The sequence below is a fragment of the Rhodamnia argentea genome, chromosome 2 (assembly GCF_020921035.1).
Source record: "Rhodamnia argentea isolate NSW1041297 chromosome 2, ASM2092103v1, whole genome shotgun sequence".
Taxonomy (NCBI): domain Eukaryota; kingdom Viridiplantae; phylum Streptophyta; class Magnoliopsida; order Myrtales; family Myrtaceae; genus Rhodamnia; species Rhodamnia argentea.
In genome coordinates this window covers 19,671,211-19,688,848 of record NC_063151.1, presented here as the reverse complement: position 1 = coordinate 19,688,848, position 17,638 = coordinate 19,671,211, and the positions used below count along the sequence as shown (strand labels likewise).

General features: G+C 38.1%; 1 protein-coding gene across 4 annotated transcripts; it reads right to left on the bottom strand.

The window, feature by feature from the left end:
* Window positions 1-163: 163 nt before the first annotated feature.
* Window positions 164-10,429, bottom strand: LOC115739504 (protein FAM135B). Of its 4 annotated transcripts, none has more exons than XM_030672625.2 (16): window positions 10,218-10,429; window positions 9,517-9,885; window positions 9,329-9,414; window positions 6,069-6,223; window positions 5,502-5,566; window positions 5,138-5,332; window positions 4,972-5,026; window positions 3,589-3,828; window positions 3,312-3,445; window positions 2,584-2,764; window positions 2,432-2,491; window positions 2,099-2,344; window positions 1,586-1,844; window positions 1,300-1,505; window positions 1,079-1,129; window positions 164-944 (listed from the first exon to the last, which is right to left on the bottom strand). In XM_030672625.2, the coding sequence occupies exons 2-16, from the start codon at window positions 9,690-9,692 to the stop codon at window positions 654-656; spliced, it is 2,400 nt and encodes a 799-aa protein (XP_030528485.1). In that variant the 5' UTR covers window positions 9,693-9,885; window positions 10,218-10,429; the 3' UTR covers window positions 164-653. The 4 variants fall into 4 exon arrangements, with proteins under 4 accessions (XP_030528485.1, XP_048131219.1, XP_030528486.1 ...); XM_048275262.1 differs by having other exon boundaries at window positions 1,079-1,126; XM_030672626.2 differs by having other exon boundaries at window positions 9,517-9,640.
* Window positions 10,430-17,638: the final 7,209 nt, after the last annotated feature.

The window sequence follows — 17,638 nt, the reverse complement described above, 5'->3', positions numbered from 1 at the left end:
TATCATCCATCTCAAAATCACGCTTCTGCGTATTCAAGTTTTCAACACAGAGCCATCGATCTAATTCTAGCTCTTTCTAGACTGATCAAACCTCGTTTTCTCGCCTTTTCAAACCATCCTTCATAACTCGAAAGGATATTGAACTCGAGACACATGAAGGATGAAGATTACAAAGACAGCTACTAATTATTGCAAAAGCCAAAATGAGGTCTGAATACACAAATTCCTATATTCTGGACCCCGGTATTTACAAATCAATATAGAACTATGTCAAAGGAGTGGCTGATATAGCTAATCTGCCTGCAAACCGAATATATTCAGCGCGGCCTATTCTCGAGGTGTTTCTACTAGAGCAGTTGAGGGCTTCCACCACAGCTCAAACCTGAGCCTGTAAGGCGAGCAAAAGATCAAGGGCACAGTGCTTCTTCACGTCCCTATGTCCGGTGCAATTAATCTGCTTTTGCAGAAAATGTACATTGGCCTGATAGAATAATGTGTAGACCAGCTCTTTCACTGTGGCATTGTAAAATCCAGCCACGGAAAGCCGATCGACACTGATCCATCATCTCGACAAAGTAGGCCACGAGAAAGGTCACTGGAGATAGGCTAAGAAGCCGATGTGACGAGTGTATTCAATTGAGACATCCAGACTCTCAACGGAATAATTCCGGGAAAGACCACATTACAAATCTTGCAAAAGCATCAGTCTCCAGGAACTCAATATGAGCAGCCCTCCCGATCAGGGTGTTCAAGTTCCTTCCCTGGGAGGAGGTATCAAAGTTGACATCGCAGCGCATGAAGACTCTATGCTCTGACGAGGGAGCCCGTATTTGGTCCAAGCAATCATTCAACATCTCCAGAAAAATTTTGCCCTTCCTGGAGTTGTCAGAGGAGGATGCCTGGCACAATTCAATTCGTGCAGAATGATATGGAACATACCCATCCTGAGACATAAAACAAGTGAACACATTATTGCATTGTTTATGCAAAGAGAGATGCATGTACAGAAGCATTAGAAAAAGGGAAAAAAAAAAAAACTTTGTTTCAATTCAAAGTTCCAAAGGGATGAAGGCACAACCTGTGGTGAAGACAAAAGGATAATATGCCGGAAACTCTCCAGTGTCTTCTGCTGAAAAAAGGAAAAGAAAATAGATTTGAGACCTTTTGTCAATTATCCTTTTTAGCGATATGCTGATAAATACTCCCAACGCCTCATGCAAACAACAGACAAGGATTTTCTTCGTTTTCTTTGGGTGGTGGAACAAGGAAGAGACAGAGAGTATTACTTGCATGCAGTACCTTACACAGTTTGTACAAAAATGTATTTTGGAGATCTACATCATCTGTGAAAGTAAGCTGATGAATACACTGTGTGCCCTTCAACTTCTTCAGAAGCCATAATCCAGAGTTGAACAGTGAGTTTGAACTGTAAAGATACCCCAAGTGTGGACCAGATATCGACATATACGTATAAAGATATCTCAAGTACGGCTCCATAATGCCCTCTGCATGAGCGAAAAGACAAGTATTAAAACTGGATCATAAGTATGAAATACCACCAAAGGAAGAGGAATAAGGGAAGTACCAGTCAACGCAGTACGTATAATGATGTTTCCAATAGAATGGCCAACAAAGCTCAGCTTGATATTTCTCAAGCTTCCTGACCTTGAAATTTTGTCCATTTTCCTCTTAAGGAAAGAAATCACTTCCTGTGCCAACCTCTGTCCCATTTCTCTGAAGTCCCCAGATGTCTTATCTTCATTTACTTCAGACATGAGAAATTCTATTTTTGGATCTATCAGCAACCACTGATTTCTAACAAGCCGTAAATCAAGATGATGTCCCTATAAGGATGGGGCAGATGCAACATGCGATCATGTCAGCAAAATGCTACTTCTTTAAGGAAAGAAGGAAAGAATCAATTATTATGCTAGGAACAAATACTTGGTAAGGCTAAAAGCAAGTACAAATGACCATCTGCAACATCACTCATAAGTGGTGATTTGGTGACTAAGTATGTGAAAACTACTTACAAAGTACAAAAATATAAAGAAACGCAAAGATGACAACAACATGAGCAAGGGACAGGTAAACATGCCTGAAATCCATGCACAAAAACGACCACCTTCAAAATGCGACCATTCTGTTGTGTAGATGGTTTTTTGGCAGCCTCATAGCTGGGTCCACTTAGCAAGCCTGGATAATCTTTCAGATTCATGTGATTAAAGTATGAATTTACACTAACTGTACGTCTTGGTGCATTGACCACGCGCTCCACAATTACTATTGGAATACGCGAAGGATCTCCGAATATATGCACATCTTGGATAGAACGACTGTTTATCTGCGAGGAAGGATAGCTGTTAGAAAGCCGCAACCTAAGCACATTATAAAAGGCTCAAATACTGCATGTAAGGGTCAGAGAACTGACCCTCATTTGGGCAATGCTACGGCGGTGGAGATCAGCGCGCATGGCTGCACTCTGGGCTGGCTGCATTGAAACCAGAAGACATCAGAACCTGAAGCAAAATACATCCTGGCCCACTCTTGACTCTGAAGAAAAAATGAGTTCTAATTCAGTACATCATCAGCTATTTTCCACAAACTTGAAACTCTCCTGTTGTGAGTTGGCTCATCAGCCCCACTGTGGATATAGTGAAGGGGCATCTCAACCTTTGTATACACCATCCATATGGACCATTCAGCTCTTCGATCAGTAGCCCATGCGTCGCGAAGATATTCCATTATGCTAGTTTTATTAGCCCTGGAGATAACCATGTCATCAGGAAATAAGTTTCAGAAAAGCACAATTACTAGGCTTAAGAGTTCAATTCTAACATGAGATGTATAACTTGTCAATTTGACCATGCAAAATCTACGTCATTTCTGACTGATCTAATGCCATGCTTTGAGAACTATGATCCAATCCTCCATCTGCAATTTCTAGTCCCATCCTAGAATTGAGGTGTTCACCTTTCTAATGCGAATTTGTGGATGATTGATTTTTGCACATTACCACCTAACAATTCAATTTCAAGTGAGACCACAATAAGGAGATTGGTGCCAGCTTTTTCATGCCACCAAGACTCAAGCAGGAACTAGAAAGTACAAGAAACAAACTCAGGCAGTGAAGTCTCCCAGTCCAATATCCCTGGCACACATAGGCATGCACACATGTCACTTTGCGTACATATGCGAATTTGCAGGTTTTACTGTGTTTAGCGTGAAGCATATAAGTGCAGAAGGGAGATTATCTGTTACAATGGCTTGAGAGATCCAACTGAAACCTTTAGTAAAGGTAAGAAGAGAACCTGTGGAACATCAGAAAAGTATTCCACAAATATAGCGCCTGGTTTCCCAACAAATGAAAAGAATGAAACAAGTCTTCCCTGGATGAGGAATGGAGCAATCCATCATTCCGCGTATCTACATTTTGATTTGCATTCTGTTCACGAGCCAGCAAGATGCATCACAGAGAAAAAAATGAAATGACTAAGTGCAACAATTATTGATTCATCCTTTAAGTGGAAATGATAGAACCCAGATTCATCTTTCAACATAATATTTTGCATTAAATGGAATACAGACCTCAATACCATTTTGTAGTTTGTTTGAGCCCAAGACCTTATCATCTGCAATACCCAATTCAGCTCTTAGGTCAATCAGTGTCTTATCATCTATTTCTGCAGTAACATCTGTTAAATCTATAGGTCGGTCAATTGCTTTGCTGAGATTTTGCAGCTCTTCAACTAGTAGGTCCCGAGCAGCTAATAACGCTCTTAGAACTGTCAATTGTCCCTCATCGAAGGAAGACAGCCGACCTACAGCCTGATCAAAGAACAATTATCATAATTAAGGAATCATGGTTTTATGATTTCGCAATAGATATTATTCAAATACAAATTTCACCAGCAGCTTCATAGTGGTCGATCAATGACTTATATTTGTTCCGAGAAACTTAAGGTAAACGAATCCACATTCTCCAGCAATGGTGTGAAAACAAGCCATTGTCAGAACTTTTCTAACATGTCATAGCTTAACCAATTCTTCAATACCCATATAAGACACTCTGAAGATTCGAAACTGCTATATGCATGGGATAATTTCCATTGCAAAGTATTTGACCCAGACTAAAACCAACTAGTGGATCACCAAACCTCATTTCTCTTTCTAGAATTCGAATGGGGACCACAAATGCGGTTTCGCAACTAAAATTTTCACATTCTTCTCTTGTAAAGGTAAGGCTCAAACTTCATTACTCTTTCTAAACCCTTCCTCTTATATGTAACCAACATCCACGCGAATTTTCTTTTCTTACTCGCAAGTAGACATGAGCACTCTTTAATTTGTCCTCGATTCTATCGCAGACATGAAAGTAAAGAATGAGACTCACAAAAAAATACTTCAAAGAAGAGAGCGCAGATGCCAAAAGAAAAAAGTCTTTCCCCACCCACTTAGTAAATATCGTACACAACAATTGTTCAGCATAAAAATCCTTGGGAAAACCCCACTACTCCAGATTGTTTCTAAGAGTGTCCTCTTATGTTCTTTGATGTCAAGTTGAAGGAAAGAACATTGAAATTAAAAGGCCACCGCAGCTCAATAAACGACTTTTACTCCTCATGGGGACATTATCTTTATACAATCACTTTAATATGCAGTAATGGACCAATGGAAACATTACACGCTCATCCAATTTCTATTTACTACATCATACAGAAGATCATCAATACATCCACAAACAACCAGGCTAATGCAAACATACAAGCACAATTGCCATCAACATACCCTCAACTCCACAAAGATATTCATTTCACTCGAGTAAACAGATGCAGCTACTCAAATGTGCACGACAAAGCACACGCTATATAATTATTAACAACAGAATTGACAAAAAGAACCGGACATTATTGCCAGATGCAAAAGAGAAGGTAGAAATCTCATAGAGAGCACCTGAATACGATAACGTACCTGACCAAGCCCACGAATATTTTCACCAGAAAGCTCTTCGACATTATGAGAATCTCTGAGAAAACATTTCAACAGATTAAGAAGGCCAAAGAATCATTTTGACAATGTAACCAATTACCCAGATATATAAAATTTCTGACACGTAAAAAGAAGGATGATTACGAACCTGTTTACCTTTGGAGGTGCAACACCAGAACCAGATTTTAACAGACTGATATGCACAGTTGTATCAACAAGCACAGCATGGAAAGCATCGAAATGGACAGGGCAATATGAGTGCAATCCTAGAAGAGCCTTAGGAGGTATTCGGAATTCATGAACAGCAGCAGCACAAGAATCCAGAGAAGCCTGCAACCCAGACCTTCACATAGTACACTACAATCACCTTCCTGGTTCTATAAATTGCTAGAATCAAGCTCAATTTACATTTGCACATCGCATATAGCACGTGCAACAGGGAAGAGGAGGAAAAAGACAAGAAACTTGTATTTTTAATTGAACTAGAACCAAAACTAGGTTGGATGACTAACCCGCTCTCAGATATGGGAGCATACATAAGCTCAAACTTCAATACTACAGCTGATGTGGATGGACCCTGAAAAAATTTGAAATACAAGCTATAGATGTGTTACTAGGTTGTTTACTCAAGCAAGCAGCAAAACGAAAGACGATAAATGGGATCAGCAAAATTGACTACAAACCCAGGTCCAATGGCTCTCTATACTCCATAGAAAGTCACAGAGATACAGTCGCCTCTGTCCTTAACATAAATGAGAACTTAAACCTCTACATATAGCAAATGAAATAGCTCACAAACATCTAAGCCAAAAAATGGCAATTAGCATTTAGGGACACATCACCAAAGAGTCCCCTGTTACAGGTTTTCATCTGCACATGAATACGTCTCTTTACAGTTGATGATTCCACATCAACCGACTTTTGTGCTTTACTGATACTCTATTTAATTAGAGGCGCCTCCCCTTTCTTCCCATCAATCTTCCTTCCAGGTTTAAGTTAAGTGAATCACATTCTGTCCGTGTGTGCATCACTGTGAGAAAGAGAAGGCATGTTGGGGAGGGAAGGGAAGGGAGCATCACCTCAAATTTACCAAGAGGTAAATTAAATGACACCATGACTGACAAAAGAACATCCTGCCTCGCATATTTGATCTGAAAGGGCTGTGTGGAGAAACTACTATCCGTATCATTGATTCTCCAAATACCATGTATGTCTTCAGAACCCAAATCAGGAACTGCAGCACGAAAGACAAAAGCCAGAAGATTAATCAAGAGAAATGATCAAAATGAGCATCAATGGCATAATATTTGGTGACATATACAAGTTTAAGTGAAAGAAAAGGTCTATGGGGTGGCACTAGAATAAAGGGCTCCAAAAGTATTATCATCAAACACTGCAATCAAGTGAAAATTGAATCAATTCCTCGGAGCAAAGATGTCTAAAACTTCCAGAACGGCCAAAACTCAACCCCCCTGGCGTAATTTCACTTGTTTGGTAAGTCTATAGGAACTGTTAAGGTACATAGCATTCTTAAATATGGCAGTAGGTTCATCCCGAGAACTTATCATTGGTTATGATGGTAGCTGGGTCCATAAATCCTTTTTTGCACGTCTTATGCAATACTAGGTGAGATAAATCTATAAAGGAAAGTTAAGGGAAGCTTTGAAAGAATTGTAACATTAGGTAGCCGCTTTACTATTGCTAATTCCAACAGCTGATGCATACATCGAACCTAAAATTTCGGCACTTGCTCCGTTTGAATCCACCAATAGAGCAATAGGCAATCCTTAAAGCCTACATTCTTTTTTTTTATGAAAATATCACCAATTTATGCTGGACTGCAATGTCCTACTTTAAGATGGTTTTTCCATTATTTTTGCATCCATAATAGTGCAAAACGAAGGCCCGGCTCCAAGTTGTTTAAGAATAGTGGAATTTGCTTTGAAATGTATCTTTAGCACTTATCTGCAGCAAACAGATTCATTTCTAGAACTCTTCAAGACAAGCATAGATCAAGGAGAAATCATCATAGCTTCTTCTGGGAAATATCAATAGAACAGTGAGAAAAATAACTTTTAAAGCAATAAAAAATACAATAGAGTTTTAAATGAAGTTACCGAATCGCAAGCTTGACCAAAACTTCCTGAAGTGTTCCAGTTTTTGGCTTCACAACTCAGAAATAATAAATGCTTATTCGCGTTTATGCAGTTACAATTTCCACCAAAGAAAAAATGCTGTCGATGTGTTGAAAGCAGTTTTCACAATAAAAAAAGTAACATGAAAAACAGCAGGAGACACTATAGCATGCATAACTTTCACAAAATGTTTCGGCGAAAAAAATAAATCGCAAATTGCATTTAGTAGTTTTTCCTTTTTTTCTTAAGAAAAATAGAACTTGTAACAATGAATTACATGAATTGAAGCACGAATAACTTGTTAGTTTCAAGGAAACTACGACAAAAGAATATGCATAACAGATGAGGGTTCCCCTATCAAGAGTACCAGAAGCAAGGAGCCAAAGACTGTCATTTCACCATAATACCAGTCAACTTGAAGTGATAAAGACCAAAGAAAGACTTAAGCAGCAGATCGGCCAATGGAATATGGGAGTAATTTCACTAGTTAAAAATCTCTTGTCATTGTTATCTAAAGGATTAGTGGCACCGTCCCCGTACTACTCCAACAATTTCTTCCCTATTCTTTTTTGTTTTGCCAATGTGATCCCTAAACTATATGTTTCTTTTTCACTTTAATCCTTTGGTGATAATTATGCATAGAAATGCTAACATGGTAGACCACGTCATCGCCACATCAGCATGCTCTTCCACCTGATTGCTGACATTGATTTAAAAATTAACTACAAAACGTGAAAATACTTAACACGGAAAAATCATCGTGAGACACTAAGAAAAGGGACGGATGGGTGGTGGCAAGGGTTGCTGGGGACCGGGCCAGCCACAACTGTTAGGCAAGCACACGCCTTTGCTGTGAAGAATTCAGAGAGATGAACCACATCAGGGTCGCAAGGCCCCACGTGACCACTTTCCGTGGGTCATGTGGGTGACGCGTCCCTCACCCCTGCCACACACCGGCCGAAAACGCCAAGGGCCTCTACCCTGGAAGTGGCGACAGTGCTTGGGCCACTATTTTGCATATTTTTATTTTGGCAAGAAAAACTTGAGCTCAGATCAGCTAATTATACAGGAGAAATTTCTCCTTAATCATCTCATTGTCTTTGTAGTATGATACATTCCACCCACTGGCTCAAGATCAAAATGTACATGAAATAAGAGACTTGTCTCGTTTTTGTTTGACATTAATGAGAATTATTTGGCAAGAAAGCTGAGGACCATTTCACAACAACGACACTTCATTCTACTTTTTCTTTTAGTTCAAGATTTTATCATATACTTGTTTAACTGACCATTTATTATTTTAGAGGAGCATTCTTGACGCAGGAGCATCATATTACTTTAGTACTTTTAAGTATTTTGTTTTTATCAATCTTTACCTAGGCTATTAGGGTTAATAAGTGGTCATAGTAGTTATGTGACTTTTTTAATGAGCTCCAATGGTTGAGTTTAGAAGTTTTTCATGTTCGATTAAGGGTTGAGATAGTCCTACACTTGTAACCTTAGTATAAATAGGCCTTTATGTCATTTCTGTCATTAGTTTTTCTCAATCAATAAAGACCATTGATTTTTTTATGAATCTCACAATATCTGTTCTGACTTCAATTAAACTCAATTCCACTATTAATTGGTATTGGAGCTCCTTTTTAGGATTTTTCCTACATCAATCCTGACATATATTCTTTTCGTATTCCCTTTGCACTCTCCATAAACATTAGTAATTACCTTTCTATAATTTATTAGTATATACTTATCTTATAGAGGACAATAATATTTTGGGACAATTGATGCTTTTTAAGTATCCAAATGAACCTAACATTCATATGCATAAGTTTTATCTGCAGGCAATGCCTTAACGCACAATTTTGATAGGATCTTCAACAACATCAGACAGGGTATAGTTCTAAATCAAAGTAAGATACCATTTATTCTTACGTGACATGTGACTCAATTGTCTTTTGTCGGCGGTCAAGGTACAACAGTGAAAGAACAATAGAATCCCAATTAGGAAAATACCACAACACATCATGAAGTTCAAGGAGAAATTTTGGCTTAAAGTACATAGCTCAATGCTTTAATTTGTTGTGAGTTGCGACCCGTCACATTATGTAAATTGAGTAAATTTTGGTTTAAAGTACAAAATTCCGGCATGGAGAAAATTTGCTATGGGAAAAAGCAGAAAAGAATCGCAATAATCGTTGACACACCTTCATACTGAACCACTCTTGCTGGAGTTCCTGGTGAACCATGTTGGCCATCCTCCCACTTCATAGTAATTTTAATTTGATACCAGCTGCACAAAGCATGATCTTAAAGCTAAAGCACATTGTCCTAGATCAACTAAAGAAACCAGGAAATTATAAACCATCAGCGGAAGTGTTCCATAGACACATACCCTTGTTGGAAAAGGTCCAGATTGTGAAATCTGTGGATGTAAATGGCAATCTCCTGCGTAGTATCCATAATAGCCACCGGCTTAACCTTAGCCGGTCGTGGTTTGGCATCAGGTAACCTCTTCGCTGAATAACTGTGATTGTTCAGACCAATAAACCACCCAACACGCCGAAACATATGTAATTCAGAATTCTGCAGTTTCGCATTCCACCTCCTTTCAGTCAAGCATCATATCTCCAGCTCCACAAGCCAAAAGATCAAACTATTTTTTAAATTCTCCCAATCACGCCATCGTTCCGACAAGAGGATGTTGCTTCCTAGACTTGCACATCAATTAGTTCATCCGCAATCCCTCTCCCAGTTCACTCTCCTATTAGATTAATAAAGGGTAAAGGGACGTTAATTAGTGTCCAGTTTTAGACGATTGGTAGAGTTAAATAGCAGAGCGTGGCGACGTCTATAGAGGCGGCTGTCGCGCCTGCTACGCACCACGATCGCGGCGCCATGCCGTCACGACGGAATGCAGAACAGTTTCAGCAAAAAGACCAACTTTTTTCAAGCCCATCTTCCTGAACGCTCATTATCAGGATTCCCACTTCAAAGTCCCCCGTTCTCGCTTAAACCAGACTCTTAACAGAGAGAAGACGCGAGACAGAGCTCCCATATCGCAGATCCGAGTTCGATTCGAAAGAAATGACTCACCTGAAATCCCCGAAGTCGAGGTGACCTCTCCGAATCCTTCAATCTCCCAGAGCTAAGTGCAGAATGCAGTAAGTGTATCGCTCCATTTGCCGGTTTTGGGCCTGAAATCTAGTCGTCGGCGCCGGCACCGTCGCCGGCAGTAGTGGACCCGCTGGTGTTGCTTCGAAGAGACCGATGCAACTTCGTTCGTCTTGGACTCGAGCAGGAGAAGATGAACGAGCGAGCGAGCGAGCACGAGAGAGAGAGAGAGAGAGAGAGTATTGATGGATTAACTTAGAATTTAGGATAGGATTATGTAAAAGTAAAGATTATTTATTAATGTGTTAGGCAATTAATACGACTACTGGAGGAGCAACTCTTGCCAAACCTGGAAGTGTTCGGATTTGGGATGATAATTTGCAAAAATTTAATCACTTGCCTGATGTTACGTACATTGAATAACTATTTATCAATTTTTTCTTTATAAGTCAAGGATACGAAAAGGACGGGAAATTATACCATGGGATATATTATGTAGTATGTGCCATAGACCATCTAAATAAAATTATGATACAGCATACTAATTAAAATTCGATTATTGAGCGATCTTGGATCGAGCTCGGCCTTAAAGCTGGGGCCTAAACTCTCGTCCACCGTGAAATAATCTTTGGATTGAGTTGAGCTTAGCTCGAGCTCGATCGAGTCGAACTTTCTTGTTAAATGTGATTACACAAGCTCGCCCCAAAAAAATTGCTTTGACCCTCGTGGTTCGGGTCGGTCTTGGGATGGTGTGCGGGCCGTCCAGTCTATGATCATTTTTATTTTTCTTTTTATTTTGGGAATCATTTTTAACATACTTAAGCAATTTTACAAATAATTATTCACTGTTAAGGAGGTTATAAATCCTGTACAACAAATACTCTCTTGCTTATTTGGTTTGTTATATTTCCCTTTTTTTGCGCTAATTAAACCATTGACCCCTAATGAAAAAGATCAACCCAAAAATTCCAAACCTTACGCTCGGTTTATTTGGTAGGAACCGAATTATTCGAAACGTATTTTTTTTAAATAATCACTTGTATCGCTTACATATGCGAATGAACGAAAAAAAAAATTTATTAGCCACGTAGATATTTAGATATAAATTGTTATCGGTAACCAAAACATGTTGGGATATAAAACGATTGGTTTTAAGAACATATTTTTCAGATTGTTTATTTTTCACGAAATAAGGAGTCTTAGCTCCATTTTTCTTTTCCGACTATCTCCTCGTCCTGCTGGCTCTCGATATCGTTCTACCTCTCCACCCCCACCCCCCAAGTTACGTCGCCACTTCCCCCCCTCAGCGGACAACGCCACCCCACCTCTAACAGCTACCAAGGCACTATGCTACTCAGCCCTCGCCTATGGCCGCATCTCTCTCTCTCTCTCTCTCTCTCTCTCTCTCTCTCTCATCCTTCTCTGTCGTGGCTCCACTCGAAGACACGGCATTTAACTCGACTAGTTTTGAGGCCAAACTCGACACCATGGCGAAGCTTGGCTAAAGTCGAAGTCCAGCTCAACCCACAAGGTTCATCGCAGAGAGCAATTAGATCCACAAGCCGACTTAGGCTCACGTGTCACAGGTCGGCACTTAACATAAGAACCGTTTCTCTCGACTCGATTTACAAATAGTCAGAGCTTGTTGTCAATCTACAATATTATCATAGATCATCACGCCATCCCTTCGAGTTGTTTTGCCGATCCCCAAGATGGCAGCTCGGCTCACGACAATGGGTGGTGGCTTGGATCAAGACAATGCTTTCGTGGGCAACGAAAGGAGGATAGATGGTTTTCGCGAGGGAGGAATAAAGCTGGAGGAGAAAAAAACGCATAACTACAAATACATCAAAATCCCAAGAAAACTCAAAAGGGAGTTTGACTTTTGTAAATTTTTTTAAATTGATGATGATTTAAGTTAAATATCCAAAATTTATATTGCTCTTTGAAATTTTAGTCTCGGTCTTGATCGAATGTTCAATTTATTTTTATTTATTTATTTTTTGTAATGTTCAATTTATTCACTCGGGTGGTTAAATCATGACTAGAAGATCAAAAGAAAGACTCATTCTCGCAAAGCCCGCAGAGACCAAGCTAAACAGTGAGGCCGGACAAACATCCATCCTAACCGAACCGCACCTGCCCACCAAAAGGTGTCAAGTATGCAATATGATTCATAAATTTTTAATTTATCCAATATAATATATAAACTTTTAATACTTGTTCAAATTAGACTATATGAAAATGCTCAATATTGCCTTTGATCTTAAAATAATAGAATGACTACATTTAATATTTTCATATAATTCGTGGATTATTTTGAACATTTACCAAAAGTTCGGGGGTCACATTGAATAAATTAAAAATTGAGGGACCACATTAAACATTAGGTTAAAGTTCATATATCATATTAAATAAATTAAAAGTTTATATGTCACATTGCATGTTGGCCAAAATTTAATGACTATTTATGTCATGGAGTTGCTTAAGACTTAGATTTGATCTCAATAGCCAAATCAAGGTGAAGACGAGATTCACAAACGTATCTTAAAAGCTAGTATATAAGAACAATCGAGGCTTTTCCAATTAGTAATTACCCAAAAGAAAGACTTTCATTGAACCCAGTTATTTCCGATTTTCGCCATCTCTTCTCCATTTATTGACTTAAGTATGGAGGTTCTTTTTAATTAGAATGACTTTCTTCTCTATGTGATACGCAAGTATCATAGTGAGAGCAACGCAATCTTGTTGATATGCATATATCTCAGCTACATATGATGTGTTGTGGTTGCGCGACGATTGCTCTTGAAAGTGGTGATAGTTAGAGGCAGCCGTAGTGACTAATAGAGAGAAAGAGTGTGTGTCCGTATGTTATGGAAAACCGCGATTCTCATGGAAAATGTTATATGACAAGGAACGGAGAAATTACACAAAAGATCCTAAATTTATTGCAATTGTGCCAATTTAGTTATGAACCTTTTAATTTAATCTTTAACCGTTATAAGATTTGTCAATTTAGTCCTAAACACTTTGATGATGTTAATGCAATCATTTCAGCCAATTTTCGCTCGAAATTGCTGATATGACTGTCTAGTCAATATCGGTTGTATTACGTGGCACGGTTATTGTTGACTTAGAAATATTTTTTTTAGTTTTTCTGAATTTTTTTCAGCCCTAGGTTGGTGATCCTCGCTAGCCACGGGTGAGGCTCCCTGTCCTCATCGGCCTCGCTTGCACAAGGGTTGCTTGCATCGGGGTTGAAAAGAAAAGAAAATAAAATAAAATAATAAAAAATATAGATACATTTAAAAAAATTATTCATATCAGCACTGTATGTGCCATGCGGGATGATCGAAGCTAATTAGACCGCCACACCAGCGACTTCCGACGAAAATTATCCGAAAAAATTAAATTGAAAAATCGTAGAAAGATTTAAGATTAAATTAGCACGATTAGAAGGTTTAAGACTAAATTGATAAGTTGTGGAAAGATTCGGAATTAAAATGATGAAATTGAAATATTTAGGACTGGATTTGCACAGATATAATGGATTTAGGATTTTATTTGGTAATTTCTCCGACAAGGAATAGCCCTAAAGAAGGCCTCAAAAGTCAAATGCAACCAAAAAAGAATAAACAAATGAATAAAGGTTGTGACCAATAATTCGAAAAAAACGAGATAAGTAATCAACTCGTCTCTTCTCTAGCTTGTTGGGTCAGGGTGACTTGGGGCTCGAGGTTGACACGTGACCACAAAATTCTATTGGACCCCCATCTCACGTTTGTCCCTTATCTCTCCTCCTGCTAAGATAATTCTTCTTCCTCGCAGCTTTCGTTCGCTGCTAGGGGCGAAATCCTAGGTTCATGAATCCGCCGGCTCTCTTCTGGCTGACAGCACAGCTACGTGCTGGCACTCAATTAGTAACGCTGGCATGTTACTCGGCTCCTCGGCTCACTTCGATTGCAAAGACTTTCTCCTTAGGCGGACCTTAATTTGCCTTTGTTTTGTAGTTGTCATGAGGAAATCAATACACTAAAAAAAGAAAAAAAAAATTAAGGAGATTAAAATACTAAAACAAAGAAAATCTGGCTCATAGCGTTTCCTTTTGCCTCGACCGAGCCAAAACACACCATCTTTCTTCGGTGATTGTACTTTTGCCCCCCTTCTGCCCACCGTCTCTCTACGATGAGCTCATTTCTATGAGCACGATACAGATACATGCTGCTCTGGATTAGCATATGTGGATGCAACAACTAATATAAAAAAATTCAATCGAAGAAAACAAAAAGAAGTGTCACGGTTTTTTTTCTCTATGGAAAATATATATGTATATGATGTGAGGTGGGTTAATGAATTGATAATTCATTTAATGGCTAATATAATGTAAGTAACTTTTGGAAATAGTTAAAAGGATTGCTTGTACGTCCAATAACAATAATCAGAAAAACTACTTCACATTAAGTGTCCACTAATCACACAAGGTGGATGTTACATGATGGGATTATTTAATCACATAATGCATTGCAGCGAATTAAACCATCCAAAGTGATGGATTAAGTCTAATATGACGCAACAGCTCGAGTGTATTTTTGTGTCGGATGTTGTAAGACGTGTTGTTGTAGTAGCTATCTTGTACGAACGAGCATTTAAGGAATGCGAAAAAGGGTAATCCACTCTTTTAAAAGAACGGATTGTCGAGTCATGGTTATTAGTTATGCATCGCATCCCACCGACAAAGCAAGGGGTAAATATACGTATAAAAGTACAAGATATACCCATGGTATGCTCGTTACGGACACATGTGACATTGGACTCACCTACCAAAAAAGGATTTGAGTCCAAAAATCAATCTCTATCCTCATTAATTTATCCCCATAAATGCGCTCTTCCTGTTCCACACACCATACACTTGCAATCCCAAGTCCATCTCCCCCACAAGGAAGGTCAATAAGTTCTCCCCAAGTGGAGATGGAGACTTCTTTTCTCTTATGTGATACGCAAGTCGGCTCGCCGGGGAGCATCATAGCGTGAGAGCAACATATTCTCATCAATATGCGTATATCTCTGCTGTGTCTGGATGTGCTGCTGTGATTGCACTAGAATTGCTCTCAAAAGCTAAGTACTCGGCACGCGGTATACGACATGAAACGCCGACACGTCATTTATCAAAAATAAAAAATTCCAACACATTAAAACACGTTATATATTAAATGTATATTTTTATATACATGATAAATTATCATTTTTATAATCATTTAAATCAAGTTTATTTGATTCAAATCCACAGATAAATAAATAAATAAAAGCGTAGAATAAATTTACGCTAACAACGTTAATCCACCATTTGTTAATATCATTCATCTCTTTGAATTGGTAAATTCAACTATATTCTATTCTAATAATCCATAAAACTTGAAGAATAAAAAATAATCAATCCGGATCCCACCATTAAATTTAACATTTAGCAATAAATCCAACAAAAAGAAACAATCCTTGTTAATAGATTATTTATGAAATAAGAAACATTTGGATTTAAGGTTTTGATAGATTTACAATTTTACCCCTTAAATAATGCAAATTTTCAAAATTGACCCCGCGCATGTTGAAATAGAGTGTTAGGATTCCTCACTCACGTGTCATTGCGTGTTTGGTAGAGTTGACGTGTCGAAAGTCCGGCACGCATCCGATACCGACATGGAGCTCGTTGAGGAGTGTCCGTGCTTCCTAGCTCAAAAGTGGCAATAGTTTTTTTCTTTGGTCGGAAAAGAAAAATAGAGAGAGAGAGAGAGAGAGAGAGAGAGAGAGAGAGAGAGAGAGATTGTGAGTTATGAAAAATCACGATTTTCATGGAAAATGTCATATGACAATGAATGGGAAATTACCCAAAAAATCATAAATCTATTGCACTTGTGTGTATTTGGTCTTAAACCATTCGATTTTATTAATATATTTATACACACATTCAATTGTGTCGATTTAATCCTAAACCTTTAAACTATTTGTCAATTTAATCATCAACACTTTAACTATTCAATCTAGTCATCGCGGCCAATTTTTATCTAATTTCACTAACACGGCTATCTAGTCGGCGTCATCTATCCTATGTGGCATGATCGGCGTTGACATTGACAACTTTTACAAATTTTTTTTAAATTTTTTTATTGTGTTTTTTTTTCCTAGCCTTGGGTTGACAACCCTCGTCAGCCACATGTGAGGGTCACCGGCTACAAGGTTGAAAAAAGGAGAAGAAAAGGACATAATAATAATTAATGTAGAAAATTTTAAAGAAAATAAAAATTATCCATGTTTGCGTCGGTCGTGCTATGTGGGACGACCGATGCTAACTAGATTGCAATATCAACGATTTCCAACAAAAATATACCGGAGAGACTAAATAGGCAAAATCGTCAAAAGATTTATGACTAAATTGACAAATTATTCGAAAGATTCATGATTAAATTGATCAAATATAAAGATTTAAGACTGAATTGGTACAATTGCTATGGATTTATGATTTTTTTGGTAGTTTCGCCAACAAGGAATACTCTTGAAAAAGACCTCAAAATTCAAATCCAACCAGAAATGAATAAACAAATGAATAAAAGGTTGTGACCCATGATTCGAAAAAACCAAGATAAGTAATCGAGTCGCCTCATCTCTGGCTTGTTGGGTCGGGGTAAAACGGGGCTCGAGGTTAACATGTGACCACAAAATTCTATTGGACCCCATCTTACGTTTGTCCCTTATCTCTCCACATCTTAATTTGCTTTTGTTTTGTAGTTGTCATGAGGAAATTAGTACATTAAAAAAGAAAAAAAAATTAAGCAAAAATAAAATGCTAAACAAAGAAAATATGGCTCGCGGCGTTTCCTTGCCTCGACCGACACAAACACATCTTTACCATCTTTCTTCTTTTATTGTACTCTTGTCCCCTATCTGCCCACCATCTCTCCATGATAAGCTCATTTCTATGACCAGAATACAGATAAAGGCTGCCCTAGATTAGTTTATATGGATGTGATTGAAAAAAAAAAAAAATCAATCGAAGAAAACCAAAAAAAGTGTCACTTTCTTCTATAGAATAATCATGTAAACTAATTTTTGTGCTTACCACACTATCATGTGTGTGTGTGTGTGTATATATATATATATAAGGTGGTTAATGAATTTCATTTAATGTCTAATCCAACTTAAGTGAGTTTTGGAAATAGTTAAAAAGATCACTTTTACGTCCATTAACAAAAATCGGAAAACCTACTTCGCATTAATATTTTTCTATTTTTTGTTCCCGAAAACAGGTTTAGAACAAAAATCCATTCAAGAAAGTGATCTTATTTTTTTATTTTTTTGAGACAAATTTTTAGGTCAGAATAAGTTTAGAACATAAATGAGAAGTAGAAATT